Raw genomic sequence first — 15661 nt, forward strand, 5'->3', positions numbered from 1 at the left:
TTTGACAAACTTAGGAGGAAGCTTATATCTGTGCCATGGCATGAAGCACTGCAGGGTAAGGATGTTAGTAGTGCATGGGAGATAGTTAAGAGTCATCTAGAAGAAGCAACATTAAATTATATACCTAAGGTAAGGATGGTTAATCGGATAGGAGTTCGATGGATGAGTAATATCATTAAGCATGAGCTGTAGAAGAAAGAAAATACTGGGGAGGTTATATAAAGAGAAAGGTGACCAGCATGGCAAGGAAGGCAAAATCAGTTTATGAGAAGAATTTAGCCAAAGGAAATCCCAAAGACTACTTTCATTATGTGGCAAGCAAAAGGAAGAATGACTACTGAAGATTAACCTTAATGAGTGTTAATGAGTGATGATGGTCACGAGGTGACAGAAGCACATAATATAGTTGAGTTACTGAGTGACCACTTTGCAAGGGTATATCTTCCTAGTGAGATTACTGCTTTAACCTATGTGACAGACACTAATGTGGGAACAGAGGTGGATGATTTGGAGGTCTTCACAATATTGCAAAATCTCAATGAAATACAGCTGTGGTATTAGATGGGATATCAGCTTGGGTTTTGCAAGATTGTGCAAGAGAAATTGCCATGCCTCTGACTAGTCTCTTTAATTTAAGTCTCATCTATTGCAGAGTTGCAAGAGAGTTGAAAGAAGGCAAAAAAATTCTCTTGCAGAAGGGAAGTTCTAAGACTGCAGTAGCAAATTATAGGCCAATCAATATCTCAGGTGTAGTGGTAAAAGTAATAGAAAAATTGCTCAAAAAGAGAAATCAAGAATGAATGGATAAAAATATGATATTGTATGAGGGGCAACATAGCTTAGTGAAGGGTTGGTCATGGCTTAGTGAAGGGTTTAAATTACTAACTTTTGTAACAGAGTAACAGCAGAGTTGAATAAAGGAAATGGCTACACGATGATTCTTCTGAATTTTGCAAAAACATTTGACACTACCACATGGAACTCTGTTATGCAATTAGAACAAATAGGAATGGATATGACACTGGTTAAGTGGATAAGAGCTGCTGGGCAGATATCAAAAAGTGGTATATGGAGGGGCAGAATCAAGGCAAAAACAGGTGACTAGTGCTGTGCTGAGGCTCAGTCCTGAGACCATTTCTGTTTATTTTCTACATAAATGTTATAGGAAATATTCAATTGTTTGCTGATGATGCAAAATTAGTAATAGTTTAATTAAGGCGATGTGGAGAGTTTGCAGGACAATTTGAATAGGCTGTCAGTATGGACAAAAAGATAATGGATGTCATTTTAATGTGAAGAAATGTAAAGTTATACATTTTGGGATAAACAGATTACAAGCTGTGTATCACATTGATGGCACTGTACTCCAGGAAATAGATGAAGCTAGAGATTTAGTGGTAGACAGAGAGTTAAAGTTTAGAGGACATATTACTAAGGTTGCTAAAAGGCCCATAAGATTACTTGGCTATTGAAGAACACATTAACAAGTAGAAATGAGGAAGTTGTTATTCCTCTTTATAAGGCCTTGATATGTCCACATCTGGATTACTGTGCTTAAGTCAGTCTCCTAGGTTTGTTGGGGGATGAGGAAGCAATGGAGAAGATTCAGAGACCAAGATGGTGAGTGGTCTGTTTAATGTTCCCTATGAAGATAGATTGAGGGTGTGTGGATTGCAGAAGTTGGTTGATGGGAGAAAAAGAGGAGATATGATAGAAATCTTTAATTTGCTTAAATGGTTTAATAGGATTGATGCAGGAGAAATGTTTCAGCACTTAGCTGGAGGGGCCAGAACAAGGAGTCATTCCTAGAAGTTGAATAAAGGTTGGTTAGTAGGGATGTGAGGACTAGGTATTTTGCTTGAAGCATTGTGTATGAGTGGAATGGGTTGCCGTAGTCAGTTATGAGTGCTTTGTCTGTTAATGGGTGCAAGAGAGATATGACAGATTGTATGGATAGTGTTGGTCTCCTGTGATGACTCTTTGAACTCTATGGAGGTGCCATGTAGTAATAATAATAAATCTTTTATTCCTCTGTATTTGAACATTTCTGGTTGAATTTCATCTATCCCCAGCTGCCTTTCCAGATTCCATGTTTTTGATGGCTTTTTATACTTTGAGTATGGATATCTATTCCTGACTACATTCCTATTGGGATTTCATTCTGCATTCCGTTGTGCTGACACTGTTTGTTTCATTTAGCAATCTTTCAAAGTAATTACTCCATACATCAAGGATATCTTTATCTCCAGTTTTCATGCCACTTTTTTCATCTTTGCTTCTTTTTACAGTATACTCTTTCTGCAATTTCTAAGCTCTTTCACTAGTCTCTGGAATATTTTGCCCTCTTCCCGATATTTGTTTTCTAAGTTCTTTCCCAAAGTCATCCCATGACTTTTGTTTACATGTTTACTTTCCTACATTTGTCTCTATATTATCTAAGCACATAATTTGACTAATTTTCCAGGAACTTTCAATATGCTTTCTACTTTACCTTCATTGTCTCTTTAACTTCCTGAGTCCACAATGGAGTTGTGATTTTTCTATCCTTGCAGACAACCTCACCACATTCCTCTCCGGCTGAATCAATCTATGTTTTCTTTACGGTTTGCCACTGAATCTCTAAAGTTTGGTTCCTGTTTTCGAACTGTTTCAATGTTTCTTGAACGATGTTTGTGTATTTGAGTCTACAGTTCACCTAGAAAGCTGCTCAATTTTGATTCATTTTAAACTTTCTTGCACACTCTTCTTTTCAATATGAAATTCAGTTTTATCCTCCTCAAAACTAAATAGTAATCACTTCCTATTTCAAATCTTCTGGTATGCTCTTGTGTCCTGAACCAGTGAAAAACACGTCGCTATCAACTACACTGGTATACAAAACCTAAGGACAAAAACTATCTCTGAAAGTTACAGCTGCAAATTCAGATGAATCAGATCAGGTCAATTTGTATAACTGGCAATTTCAAGTTGAAAGCAGGTACACATTTAAATTTTTGAAATGCATGCAAAGGGGTCACATGGTAGCACTCAACAGGATAAAAATAAAAGGCTGCACTAAGTGAATTGTATTTGAAGGAAGCTCTTTTCGTGAACAAATAAAGTTGCTAACTTGGATCTCTTGTAATGTCTCAAAGACATCATCTAGATATCTTTGAGACATTACATGAAAACAGATTTTTGGTTATAACAGCAAAATGTAATTGATGTGCCATGGCAGGTCAACTTGCAAGTTGGCTCCATTCAAATACAGATATACAGATATCTCAAGCAACTCTGCCAAGACATCTGCGATAAGTAGGCCTATTTGCCTGAATGTCTGTGTCCCTTTAACCACAACTCATCGTAGAGCACTATTTCAGAGTGATATATCCATAAAAAGTGGACAAGATGCCAATGGGCTAATGTACCCTTTACAGATGAGAGTCATTTTAGTCTTTCCTCCAATTCTAGATGATACTTGATCTGTCATGAAAGTGGTACTGCTTACCATCGCAAGAATGTTCCTGAAAGTGATAGATATGGCAATGCTGAGGCATGGTGTGGGGGGAGGCACTATGCTTAATGGACACACTGAGCTACAAGTGATTTGAAAAAGGACTATGACTGGTGAACGATATTGCAACAAAGTTATTCAATGTCATGTTTGATTGTTCCAAGGTACTGTAGGTGAATAATTCATTTTTTTGGATGACAATGCCACATCACGTCGCACACAAGCAGTGGAGATACTTCTGGATACCGACTGCCCCTTCGCCATTTCCAAGGCGAAGGGGAAGTCATTAATGATATGTTTGATAATCCTACAGACTATCATGGGTGCAGTCACAGTAAGGGCTATTTGCCATATTCCATATATGTAATAGATAGCCGCATCTGCCCTGATTCACCCTAATTCTGTTGATAGTTGTCCATAGTCTTCTAGGAAGGATTTAGCTGGACTGGTGGCTGCAGGGGTCTTTCACAAGAGAGCCATTTGTTGGCAAGTTTACAGTCCATTGTTGGTTTCAAACATCATAAGTTATAGGTGTTGGACCAGAAAAGTCTCTAGTTATGTCCCAAAATGAGTGCCTTGACTTCATCCCGGTTCTAGGGGGATTTATGAGGGTTGAGTGGAGAGGCAGTAGGGAGTTATTTGTGATTTTTTCCAGTTCTTTTAGTGAAGCCTGCCTGCCTTCATATATTTGGTGGGGCTATCTAGGAAATCACTGGTAGCTATGGCAGAGGGTTTGATTTCTGGTCCCACTAATCATGTGCATGGTTATGTTCAGTTGGGAGAGTCAATAATGTTTGTGTGAGCACTTCTTTCCCAGACTGGTGCATGGTACTCTGTAACAAAGTAAACAAGAGCTAGGCCCAAGATCCTAAGTACCTCGGCTCTGTAACCTCAGCTAGTTCTGCTTAGTCTTGAGATGATGCTGTTTCTCATTTTAATTTTAGTTTTTACTTTATGAATGTGATTTTTGTAGGTCAGTCTTCTATCCAGGTTCACTCCCAGGTATTGCAGATATTTAACTTTAAGTGCCACTGCTTGAAATATTTCTCAAGAGTCTCCAAATCTGTGTTCAAGGCATCCCCCAGGGAGTCGAAAGAAGGGCAATTGGTGAAGTATCACCATGTCATCTGCATACATATGTTTGCTTGATTTTGTTTCCAAGATATAGATGTTAAAAAGAGCTGGAGCTAAAACAGAGCCCTGGGGCAAGCCATTCTGAAGGAATCTGAGTATGCTTTCAAACAAGCTCCAAACAGAAAAATTCAGAATCTGAATTTTTCTGTTTGGAGCATGGATTCTAGGAAGCGTAAGGTTGTTTTGCATTTTATGATGAAACTAAGCTTTGAGAGCATTTGATCCAAACTGTATCATAGGCCAATGTCAAGTCAATGAAGACAGCGCCAGATTTTAATTTCTTTTGGAAGCCAGCCTCAATTTGAGTTGTTAAAGCCAAGACTTGATCATAGCAGTTTCTGTCAGGCCTAAAGCCAACTTGCTGGGAGAGCCATCTCGATGAGCAGGGAGATCCTTTTCAGTATGATTCTTTCCAGGAGCTTGTAGCAGGACAATTAGGCAAAGATTTCCAATGGAGCTGGTCTTTCCCTGGCTTGGAAACTGCAATTGTCTTTAGATTCTCACCAGAGGACTAGTAGTTCTCCAGTACGGATGATGGTGGAGAACAGGACTGACAGCCATTCCTTTCCTTAGCCCCACATGGAGTGGTGTGAATTGAAATCTCCTGCATAGATAAGTGGATGTGGGTGAGGCGGGGGGGGGGGGGAGCAAACCAGATGTCAAATGCTTGACATCTGGTTTGGCCATGGCTGAGCTGAAGGCTTGTAGACATTATAGATTTTAAGATTGTCCCCCTTTTTCTTTTTCAATAGTGTATGCCAGGTCAGGAAATGGCTAAGTTGGGTTAAGCAGGCCTGGGTGCACATAAGTGACTCAAGTATAACTAGGATGGAATTTCTGGGCCACTAAGATGAGGCCAGGGATCTTGAGTCTATTTGGTGCAGTGTGAGGTACATGGTTCTCTTTGGGAAGAGCCTTCCCCCCCATTAATAGTGTGCCCCTCCTGGACTTTTTTTTCCCCTCAGCTATGTTTGGGATGCAACAGAGAGAAGCATTAATAAATTTAGTTTAATCCTTTATCCAAGTGTGAGCAAACAAAGTTTGCGCCTGAAAGTATCTTCAGGACTGAGGAAAGGTGGTACAACACCAGGCACCTCCTTGCAAAGGTGGAGCAAGCTTACATCACTCCTATCTCAGTATCTCCCATAATGCAAAACACATCTCCTTGCGGATATGTATGATATTATGCATTAAGGGAAGGCCACTACCCAGACTAGTTTCGACCTTTATTGAGGTGGCTCCCACTGAAGAGACCTCAATAAAGGTCGAAACTAGTCTGGGTAGTGGCCTTCCCTTAATGCATAATATCATACATATCTGCAAGGAGATGTGTTTTGCATTATGGGAGATACTGAGATAGGAGTGATGTAATCTTGCTCCACCTTTGCAAGGAATTGCCTGGTGTTGTACCACCTTACCTCAGTCCTGAAGATACTTTCAGGCGCAAACTTTGTTTGCTCACACTTATTATTATTATTCCTGACACCTCCAAGGAGTCAGAAGACTCATCGCGGGAGGACATCTTCAACTATCTCTACACCTTACCTCTACTACGAATCAACGCCATCTACCGCCCACCTCCAACACCACCACAACTAGTAATTTTTGTCTGTAAATTGCGTGTGTTCTGAAGGGCCGATTTGTATGTATGCGGGATGAAAAACCCGAGTTTCCGGGAGAAAAAACCCTGCTACCTCCATATGAGATCGGCTAACTCACCATCGATTGAAATCGACCAGATAAAGATTCCTCCCGTCGCGACGAGAATCGAACTTAGGCCTATTCCAATTGAAGGGCGCAATGTACCGTCGTTCTTCCAATTGCGCTACGGAGGCGCTTAGATAAAGGATTAAACTAAATTTATTATAGTCTAACCAAGTGAAAAATAAACTTTCAACAGAGAGAAGCATTGCTGCTCGAAATCCCCCCCCCCCAGGGGGAAACAAGGCCTTATCCTTGTTCTGAAGGAGGAGTGGTTTACTTCATGAACTCCTGACTCACAAGGTGCTAAGCATGGTACAACATTATGAGAGCTGCATTGCAGTTTGGGGTGGATATACTCCATACTGAAATGTTTTTCTGCATAGTTTTCTGTAAGCACCGTATAATAATTCCTTAACTACATCCTTAAGAAATTTGTAACTTTTCCCAAAAACATATTGCAATTTAATTTTTATGAAATTTATAACACATTTTTTGTGTAGTATAATTTATTAGTATGCTGGAATAAATTTATGTCTACATTTGTCTGTAATCATGAAATTTTTTTCATATACAGGTAAAAATGTAGTTTGTCTTTAGCTTTTGGACATGATGTATAATATAATCAATGAGTCTTTTCTTATTTGTTGATGAGTCTTTGACTCCATGAGGTCTTGTTTAATAATAATAATAATAATAATAATAATAATATTTCTTGCATCTTTCTCCATGTGAATTTGTGCACATGTTGCAACATAGTGTTAGTAATAACTAGTAAAAATTTGAAGAAAATTTTCTCCAAATTTTCCCAAAACATTTCTGTATGTCTGGTCATCATTTCCTACTCTGCTGTTTAGCTCTCCAACAAGGACTAACCTTTCCTCTTTCATTGTCTACCTTCTTTAATGTTTCAAAAATTTCTTCTTTTCTTCCTTAGTAGATCCTTCTGTGGGACCATAGGCTCAAATAAGTCTCATTGTTCAGTTCCCCATTTTGATAGTGATCCATCTGTGATATGTTGATTTTTTTTTTCTTGGACTTCTTTGGTATACTTGTTGGAGAATGAAGACTTGAATACCAGTTTGAACTTATAGTGTAACTGGGGATGAAGGCCCTTCATTCCTATAAGAATTATTATCTCTGCTATTTGATCTGAGTTGTTGTTTGAACTGGGGTGAACAGAAACAGCAATCCCACCATGGAGTAAAAGTCACAAGGTCATTCCATTTGATTCTTTTGTAAAATAAAAGTGCATTTTACATTCATTGATAACTTTGAAAGGGGGGGGTGTTATAAATTGATTGCAAGGTGTAGCTGATATATCACAATATTAAAAAAAATTCAGTGATTTTCTATTATTAACAAGCTATATTGAATGAATTGTTTTACACATATACAGATAAGTATGCATGTCTGAATATCTCTTATTGCAAATTATTCTTAGTATATAATTTGGAATGTAAAAAAGGAATTTTTTTTTTTTCAGTATGGCTGCTTTATTGAATAAGTTTCGCATTGAATATGCAAATGTAACAGTACTGTCTGCTCTTTTTACTCCACCAAATGAAGAATGGTAAGTAAACTTCATTCCAAACAGTTTCACTTAGTAACATTAAAACTTAGATGAGTCATATGTGTGTGTGTGGGGGGGGGGGGGTAATGTAACTCTCACCATGAAATGTTATAAACCTATAGTGCATTAGTACCATGGGTGAAGAAAGGATTTCTTTTGTCTGTTTTTATTAATTTTATATATTTTTTTCTATTTATTAATTTTTTTAGTATAATTCAAAACCATTGCGCTAGAGACCAATATACTTCAGGACTCCATTAAGTGGGGCAGGGATCTCACACCAGGTGATGAAATAATCTGATACAGTGATTCACTTGTGACATCCTTGTAGTTAAATATTAACACATTTTTGGACAATTAGTAGTGAATCATACAGTTTACTATGACTTGTTAGCTACACAAAACTAATATATTATGTTAATTAGCTTTGGTTATCAGTATTATTCAGTATATTTCATGTGGTATTTGCAGATAATCTTTATATTATTCTATTCTTATGCATTAAAATCCTATAATGATATCGTGTAAGAATAAGAAATATACACCAGGCATTGCAAAACACACAGGCATATTGATACATAAATTTATTATATCATTTAATTTAAAGATATGGCTTCTGTGTGAGAGAAAGGGAGATAATTAATACATAATTAAGTAAAAGAACACACATATACAGGTAACCCTCATATAACGCGAATGTTAGGTTCCACAGAAATACCGCGTTATATAAATCGTGTTATGCGAGACTCAGATCACATAGAAAAAGTAGGGTTATGTTCCGAAATCGTTTTTTTTTTAATTAATTAAACAACAACAACATATCCAACAAAAATATTTTTATTTAATGCAGGTAATTCATGTAAGTTAAGAAAACAAATAAACTATGAAACAAAATACATAATATAAACTTATAAAAATACAAATTGTACATAAACTTCATTGCTCATAATGCATGAATGTTTTAGGCAAAATAAAGTGCATATTTTAATCGTCATCAGGTCTTCAAAATGAACATTTCGTAGATGTTCTTTATTTACGAGTGGCTGGACGTCATCATCACTTGAAATCTCTTGGACATCATTTGTATAATTCTCACTGCATACTTCGGCTGGTTTATTATAAAGAAGTTAGTAATAAGACCTTCCTTACCACTATGCTACAATTTTTTATTAAGTTCATAATATGGAGCTAAACAAATATCCAGTTGTCTCCTGAATTTTCCGGAGCGCTCCATTGAGGGATCATTATCCGTAGAATAATGTCCTAACTTTCTAGCCAAGTCCAATCTGTCTGCTAATTTCTTTAAACTGAATTCTTTAATGGATTCATCACAATCAGAATCTTCGGTTGAAATTAATTTCGTTGAAAATGAAATTAATTCACTAATTTCATTTTCAACCATATCGCAAAAATGTGGCTATTACTATAAAAATAATTTTTTTACATAAAAAAAGCATTACATATTGTATGCAACTCACCAGAAAATAAAGTGCTCAGCTTGAGATTAACACACTTATGATTTTTAATGTGCTTTCCTGGCAGAAAACGAAGACAACTTTCAACAATAAACACTTTATATGGTAAACAACTGACATACATACATACGTGCTAAAGGGTATTTCCCCTAATCGCTACTTTTAACTACATGCACAATACGGGCAGATGCAAATTTAACAAATATAAAATTTGATTTTTAATTCGCGCAGTGAAAAATATATGAAAAGATAAAGGGTTACTATAATTTGTAGACCGAGTTTTTATCGAAACCGCGTTGTATAAGTACACCGTTGAACAAGGGTTACTATAATGTGTAGACCACGTTATATCGAAACCGCGTTGTATAAGTACCGTGTTATACGAGGGTTACCTGTATATGATACAGTGTAAGACTCATGCCTTTTGGTTGGAAAGAGTAGGTTTGAATTCTGTGATGTCATAAGGAATTATAAAAGACCAACTGAAGATGTATTAATGGAAACTGCATAGTTTTGTTTCTGGAAATTTTGATTTTTTTTTCCTCCCATAAAATGTATACACCACCAAGAGAACACAAACAAGCAAAACCCATTGTTTATTTTGTTTATCTTGCAGTAAACAATGCAAATGGGATTAACCAATCTATCACAGCATTAATTAGATTAATACGAGACCTTGTTATTTGGTCATGGCAGATCACTGCACATGAAACATTAAAGAGATGATAAGATGGTCTTAAAGCTAATTAAGAACTGAAAGGAAATATTGTGCATTTCTTTTTACCAAAAAATCCTAAAGTTCTGTGCATTAATTTAAACTTTGCACATTGGACATTAGACATTGGTATGTTTACTGGGAAAACAATATGTGAAACATTGATTTGTGGGAAAAACGATATGTGAAAAATTGATTATAAAATTAAATATAATTTATTTAAGGACTAGTTTCATCAGAACTTTAATCACATCCTAAGATTATTATTATTATTAGAATTCAGGTCTCTATGGAGTCCAAAGACTCATAATTGGAGGGCCCACCCTAGAAAACACCAAGTCTATCATACTACTCCTTGAACTCATTGATCGTTTGTGCTCTAACCAGTCTATCAAGCAATGCATTCCACTGTTCAACCACCCTCCATGCAAAGAAACCGCTCCTTACCCTCTTGCTCACAACTTCCTTTCGTAACTGCCAGGGATGGCCCCTTGTCCTCACTCCTTTCCCCTGTTCCACTAAATGAAAGAACTCTCCAATGTGAATCCTGTAACTACCTATCAACAGTTTAAAAGTTTCAACCACATCACCTCTCCTACTTCTATCTACCAAACTGTGCAGTCCACATTCGCTCAGCCTATCCTCATAACTAGATTGTACAGTTGTGATATCATCTTTGTTATCTGCCTCTGCACTCTTTCCACAGTTAATTTATTCCCTTCAAATCCTGGGAACCAAATTTTTGCACAGTAGTCCAGGTGTGGTTTGATCAGGGCTTTATACAGTGGAATAACAACTCTTTTATCTCTGCAGGTCAATATCCTTCTCAGTATTGCAGCAATCCTCTGGGTTACATTCCCCACCATTGCAATATGTTCCCAGAATTTCAGGTTTCTATCAATCATCACCCCCCTCAGATCCCTTTGTGGGAAAACGATATGTGAAAAATTGATTATAAAATTAAATATAATTTATTTAAGGACTAGTTTCATCAGTACAGTTCTTCCAACAGATGCAGCCTTCCATCAATGTATTGAAGGAGTGTTTGAGGGAGATAATGGCAGACTGAATGGCAGAGTCAGGAGAATAAATCAAGTAGGGGTTAAATGGATGGATATCATCATCAAGCTGGAGCTGCAAAAAAAGCAACAATTGTTGAAGTTAAGGGGAAAGGTGACCTGCAGGCACATAAACAGTACAAAGCACAGGCAGAAGGGTAACCAGTGTGATAAGAAAGGCAAAAGCAGAGTAAGAAAGAGAATTAGCAGTGCAGGCCAAAGATAATCCCAAACAGTTGTTACGACATGCTGCAAATAAAAGAAAGAATGTATATGGTAGAATGATTTTAAGGAATGCCAATGGTAGGGAGGTAACTAAATCAGTCAAAATAATAGAATTACTTAGTGAACACTTTGCAAGAGTACATCATCCAAGTGGTGATACTGAAGGAATGAGAGAGCCAAAGGCTTTTACGGGAATTGAGGTAAATGAAATGGAGGGGGCATAGCATATTAAAGAACGTCAATGTGAATACAGTTATGGGATTGGATGGTATATCAGCTCGAGTTTTATGTGAAGTGGTGAGGGAATTGTCAGTACCCTTGACCATATTGTTTAATCTGAGTCTCAGCTCTGGGTTAGTCCCAAGCAGGTGGAAAGAGGAGAAAATTGTTCCATTGCATAAAGGAGGCTCTAAAACTGATGTAGCAAATTACTGACCAATCAACATATCAAATTATTGGAGAAGTTGGCCAAGAGCAAAATACAGGAATGAATAAATGGAAATGGGATACCGTATAGGGGCAGCATGGTTTTGGTCATGCCTTAGTAACTTACATTTTATTATACAGTGACAGCTGAGTTGGATAAAGGTAATGGGTTTACAGTGATACTGCTGGACATTTCAAATGCCTTTGACAGGATACCACATGGAATTTTAATCAGTAAACTGCAGCACATAGGGTTGGATATAGACTTGGTGAGATGAGGAGGGTTGTTAATGGAGAGATATCAGAGGGGTAGTTTATTCAGGAGTAGAGTCCGAAAGAAGGCATGTGATTAGTGGTGTGCTGCAGGGGTTCCGTTCTTGGACCACTACTATAATAAATTTAGTTTAATTCTTTATCCAAGTGTGAGCAAACAAAGTTTGCGCCTGAATCTTCAGGACTAGGGTAAGGTAGTACAACACCGGGCAACTCGTTGCAAAGGTGGAGCAAGCTAACATCACTCCTATCTCAGTATCTCCCATAATGCAAAACACATCTCCTTGCAGATATAAACTTTCAACATTGGACCACTACTGTTAATTTGTTCATTAACGATATAGGAAAGAATCTGAGAGGAACTGTTCAGTTATTGCTGATGATGCAAAGTTGGTAGAGCAATAGTTAATGCAGATGATGTCAAAATTTTGCAAGGAAATTTGGATAGATTGGCAGATTAGAAAGGAGAATGGATGTCAGTTGACATGGGCGGTCTGAAAAGTTCTTGGCCTCAACCATATATGGCAACACTATCAGCAATTTTTTTTTTTTTTTTTCCTAAGTTAGTACATCTGTCATAGGCATCGATGTGAAATTGCAAGTCATTCTATTAAGTAGTTTCTTTTATATAGCTGTCGGAAGCCAAAGTGTTGTTTGTATCCTTTGTTTTTATCCTTTGAAATAGATGAAATTGAGTATCCTGTGGTTATAAAATTCTTTGTAAAAGAAAGTTTAACGCCAAAAGAAATTCATTCGAAGTCCATAAAAATTTATGGGCACTTTTCTCCTTCATTTTCAACAGTTAAGAAATGGGATGCTGAGTTTAAACGTGGCTGTACCAGCCTTGAAGATGATCAACGTGAAGGACGTCCACAAAAAGTGTAACAACACCAGAAATCATTGATCAGTGCACTATATGATATAGGATGACCGGCGAGTCAAATTGCATGAAATTGCTGAGACCATATGCATTTCAAAAGAATTTGTAGGATACATTTCACATGAAGAATTGCAAATGAAAAAGCTTTGCACAAGATGGGTGCAGTGCAGATCAAAAATGCACTCGCATGAAAATCTCTGAACAATTCTTGGAGTGTTTTAACAAAAATAAAACTGATTTTGTGCATCCATTTATTACTATGGATGAGACTTGGATTCACCAGTATACATCAGAATCCAAACAGCAGTCAAAACAGTGGACAGAAGCCAGTTGTTCAGTCGCCAAAGAAGACAAAGTCGGTTCCATCAGCAGGAAAGGTCATGCCATCGGTGTTTTGGGATGCTAAAGACATTTTGTTTATTAATTATCTTGAAAAGGGTAAAACAATAACTGGGGAATATTACTCCGATCTTTTAACCAGACTAGACGGAAAATTCGTTAGAAAAGATGCGGTTTGCAGAAGAAAAAAAATCATCTTTCATCAGGACAATGCACCTGCCCACAAAGGTGTTTTGGCAATGGGAATATTAAGGGATCTGCACTATGAATTGTTGGAACATCCATCCTATTCCCCATATTTGGCTCCCTCTGACTTCTATCTCTTCCCAAAACTAAAACTCTTCCTCGCTGGTCAGCGTTTTTCTTCGAATTAAGAGGTGACTGCAACTGTGGAGGGGTATTTTGCAGATCTTACTGAGAACCACTACAGGGACGGGATAATGGTGCTGGAGCATCGCTGGAATAAATGTATTAGTCTTAAGGGAGATTATGTTGAAAAATAAAATTAATTTTGAAATTATAGATTCGTTTTTTTTTCATTGTTAGGCTGAGAACTTTTCAGACCACCCACGTAATGTGGCAAAGTGTAAGGTTATGCATTTTAGGGTGAAAAGATTAGATTACCATCTGTATACCACACTGGTGGAACTGTACTCCAGTAAATTGACAAAGCCAGAGACTTGGGCATGTTAGTCGATAAGGAGTTAAAGTTTAGGGGGACACATAGCAAAAGTGGCTAAAGCAGCTCATCAGATCACTTGGTCACTGAAGAATGATTTGACAAGCAGAGAACAAGCAGGTTATTGTTCTTCTTTATTGAGCTTTGATAACACCTCATTTTGGCTACTGCATGCTGATCTGGGCTCCAGGATTTCTTGCTGATGAGGAGGAGGTGGAGAGGATACAGAGGTGAGTGACCAAGAGTAGCAGGTCTATGGAATGAACCTTATGAGAACAGGTTGACGATCTGTGAGTTGCAGAAAATGGCTGATAGTCAAAAAAGGGGTGATATGATTGAGACATACAAATTATTGATGGGTTTTTCAAGTTGTTCTAACACACTTGTTAGATTAATTTGATTAATCTAACATTTAAGCTTTACATTTAGCTGCATTAATCTGTCCAGCTTATTCAAATCCTCTTGAAGATCTACCACATCTGCATTATTACTAAAAACCCTTCCATGCTTCACATCATCTGAAAACAACTGAATATTCCTCCTGCAGTCCATTACAATTTCAATGATAAAGAGGTTAATACAGGTCCCAGAACTGAGCCTTGTGAGACCTCACCTGTAATCTTCTGTTTCCTTGATACCACTCCCTCATACACAACAGATAGCCAATCTCGAATCCAGTTCACTAACCTGACATCTAAACCCATGTGTTACAAATATTAAATATCAGCTTATCATGTGGAACCCTGTCAAATACCTTGGTAAAATCCCCAAAAATGGCAGAATATGCTTTTCCCTCATCAATCGCTCTTGTCACTTTATTATAAAAGGCAATCATATTACTAAAACAAGAGTGCCCCTTAACAAATCCATGCTGACTCTCACAGATAACATTACCCTCATCTTTCCAATGCTGTAAATGATCCATCACTACTTCCTCCCAAATCTTAACAACTACTGATGAAATGCAAACTAGTCTATAGTTTGACATTTCCAGTCTGCTACACACCCTTATGCAATGGCATTATCTTTCCCTCCTTCCACTTCTTGGGTGCCTTTCCAGCGGCCAGACTTTTGTTGAAAATCCAGGTCAACAGAATTGTCTGTTCTTTAGCACATTTTCTCAAAACCCATGGCAAAATCCCATCCATTTCCATTGCTTTATTGACATCCAGAGTACTCAGTATTTGAAACACACTCTCTTTTTGCACTTCTAAACCTTGAACCTGCCCTATCCCTCTAGTATTAAAATCTACTTCTTCAGGATGAAATACCCCAATAAAGTGTTCATTGAACAACTCCACTATGTCCTTTGCATCAGTCACCCTATTCCCATTTTTTCCAACAATGTCATTCTTCCACTATTATTCCTCATCTTACTGGTCACATAAGAGAAAAAATTCCTTAGGATTTTCTTTGGATCTCAGGGCCAATCTCTACTCGTATCTGAGTTTTGCCTTCCTTACCATACTAGTCACTCTCCTGGCATGAGTAATATTCTTTATGCATCTGCTCTTAACCCCCTCCTCTCCTTCTATCTGTTCCATAACTTTTTTTCATCTTCCATTCCATCCACTTTACACCAAATTATATTCTCTTTTTCACTTGCAGTGTATACCTTGCAATTGCTGCTAGTAAATATTTCTTTGTCTGTTCCTAAGTACTGATGATATTTCACCCTTTAAATTCCTCC

The 15661-nt window shown here is 37.4% G+C and overlaps 1 protein-coding gene across 1 annotated transcript in view; it reads left to right on the forward strand.

The window, feature by feature from the left end:
- LOC150099699 (solute carrier family 12 member 2-like) overlaps positions 1-15661 on the forward strand; it is a 497862-nt gene that overhangs the window by 433869 nt on the left and 48332 nt on the right. Inside the window, exon 20 of the mRNA XM_090403480.1 lies at positions 7815-7901. Coding sequence (XP_090259606.1) covers positions 7815-7901 — 87 coding nt within the window. The remainder of the gene's footprint in view (positions 1-7814; positions 7902-15661) is intronic.

This window comes from Typopeltis vanoorti, chromosome 14 (assembly GCF_054136105.1).
Source record: "Typopeltis vanoorti isolate ZY-2024b chromosome 14, IOZ_Tvanoo_1.0, whole genome shotgun sequence".
Lineage (NCBI taxonomy): Eukaryota > Metazoa > Arthropoda > Arachnida > Uropygi > Thelyphonidae > Typopeltis > Typopeltis vanoorti.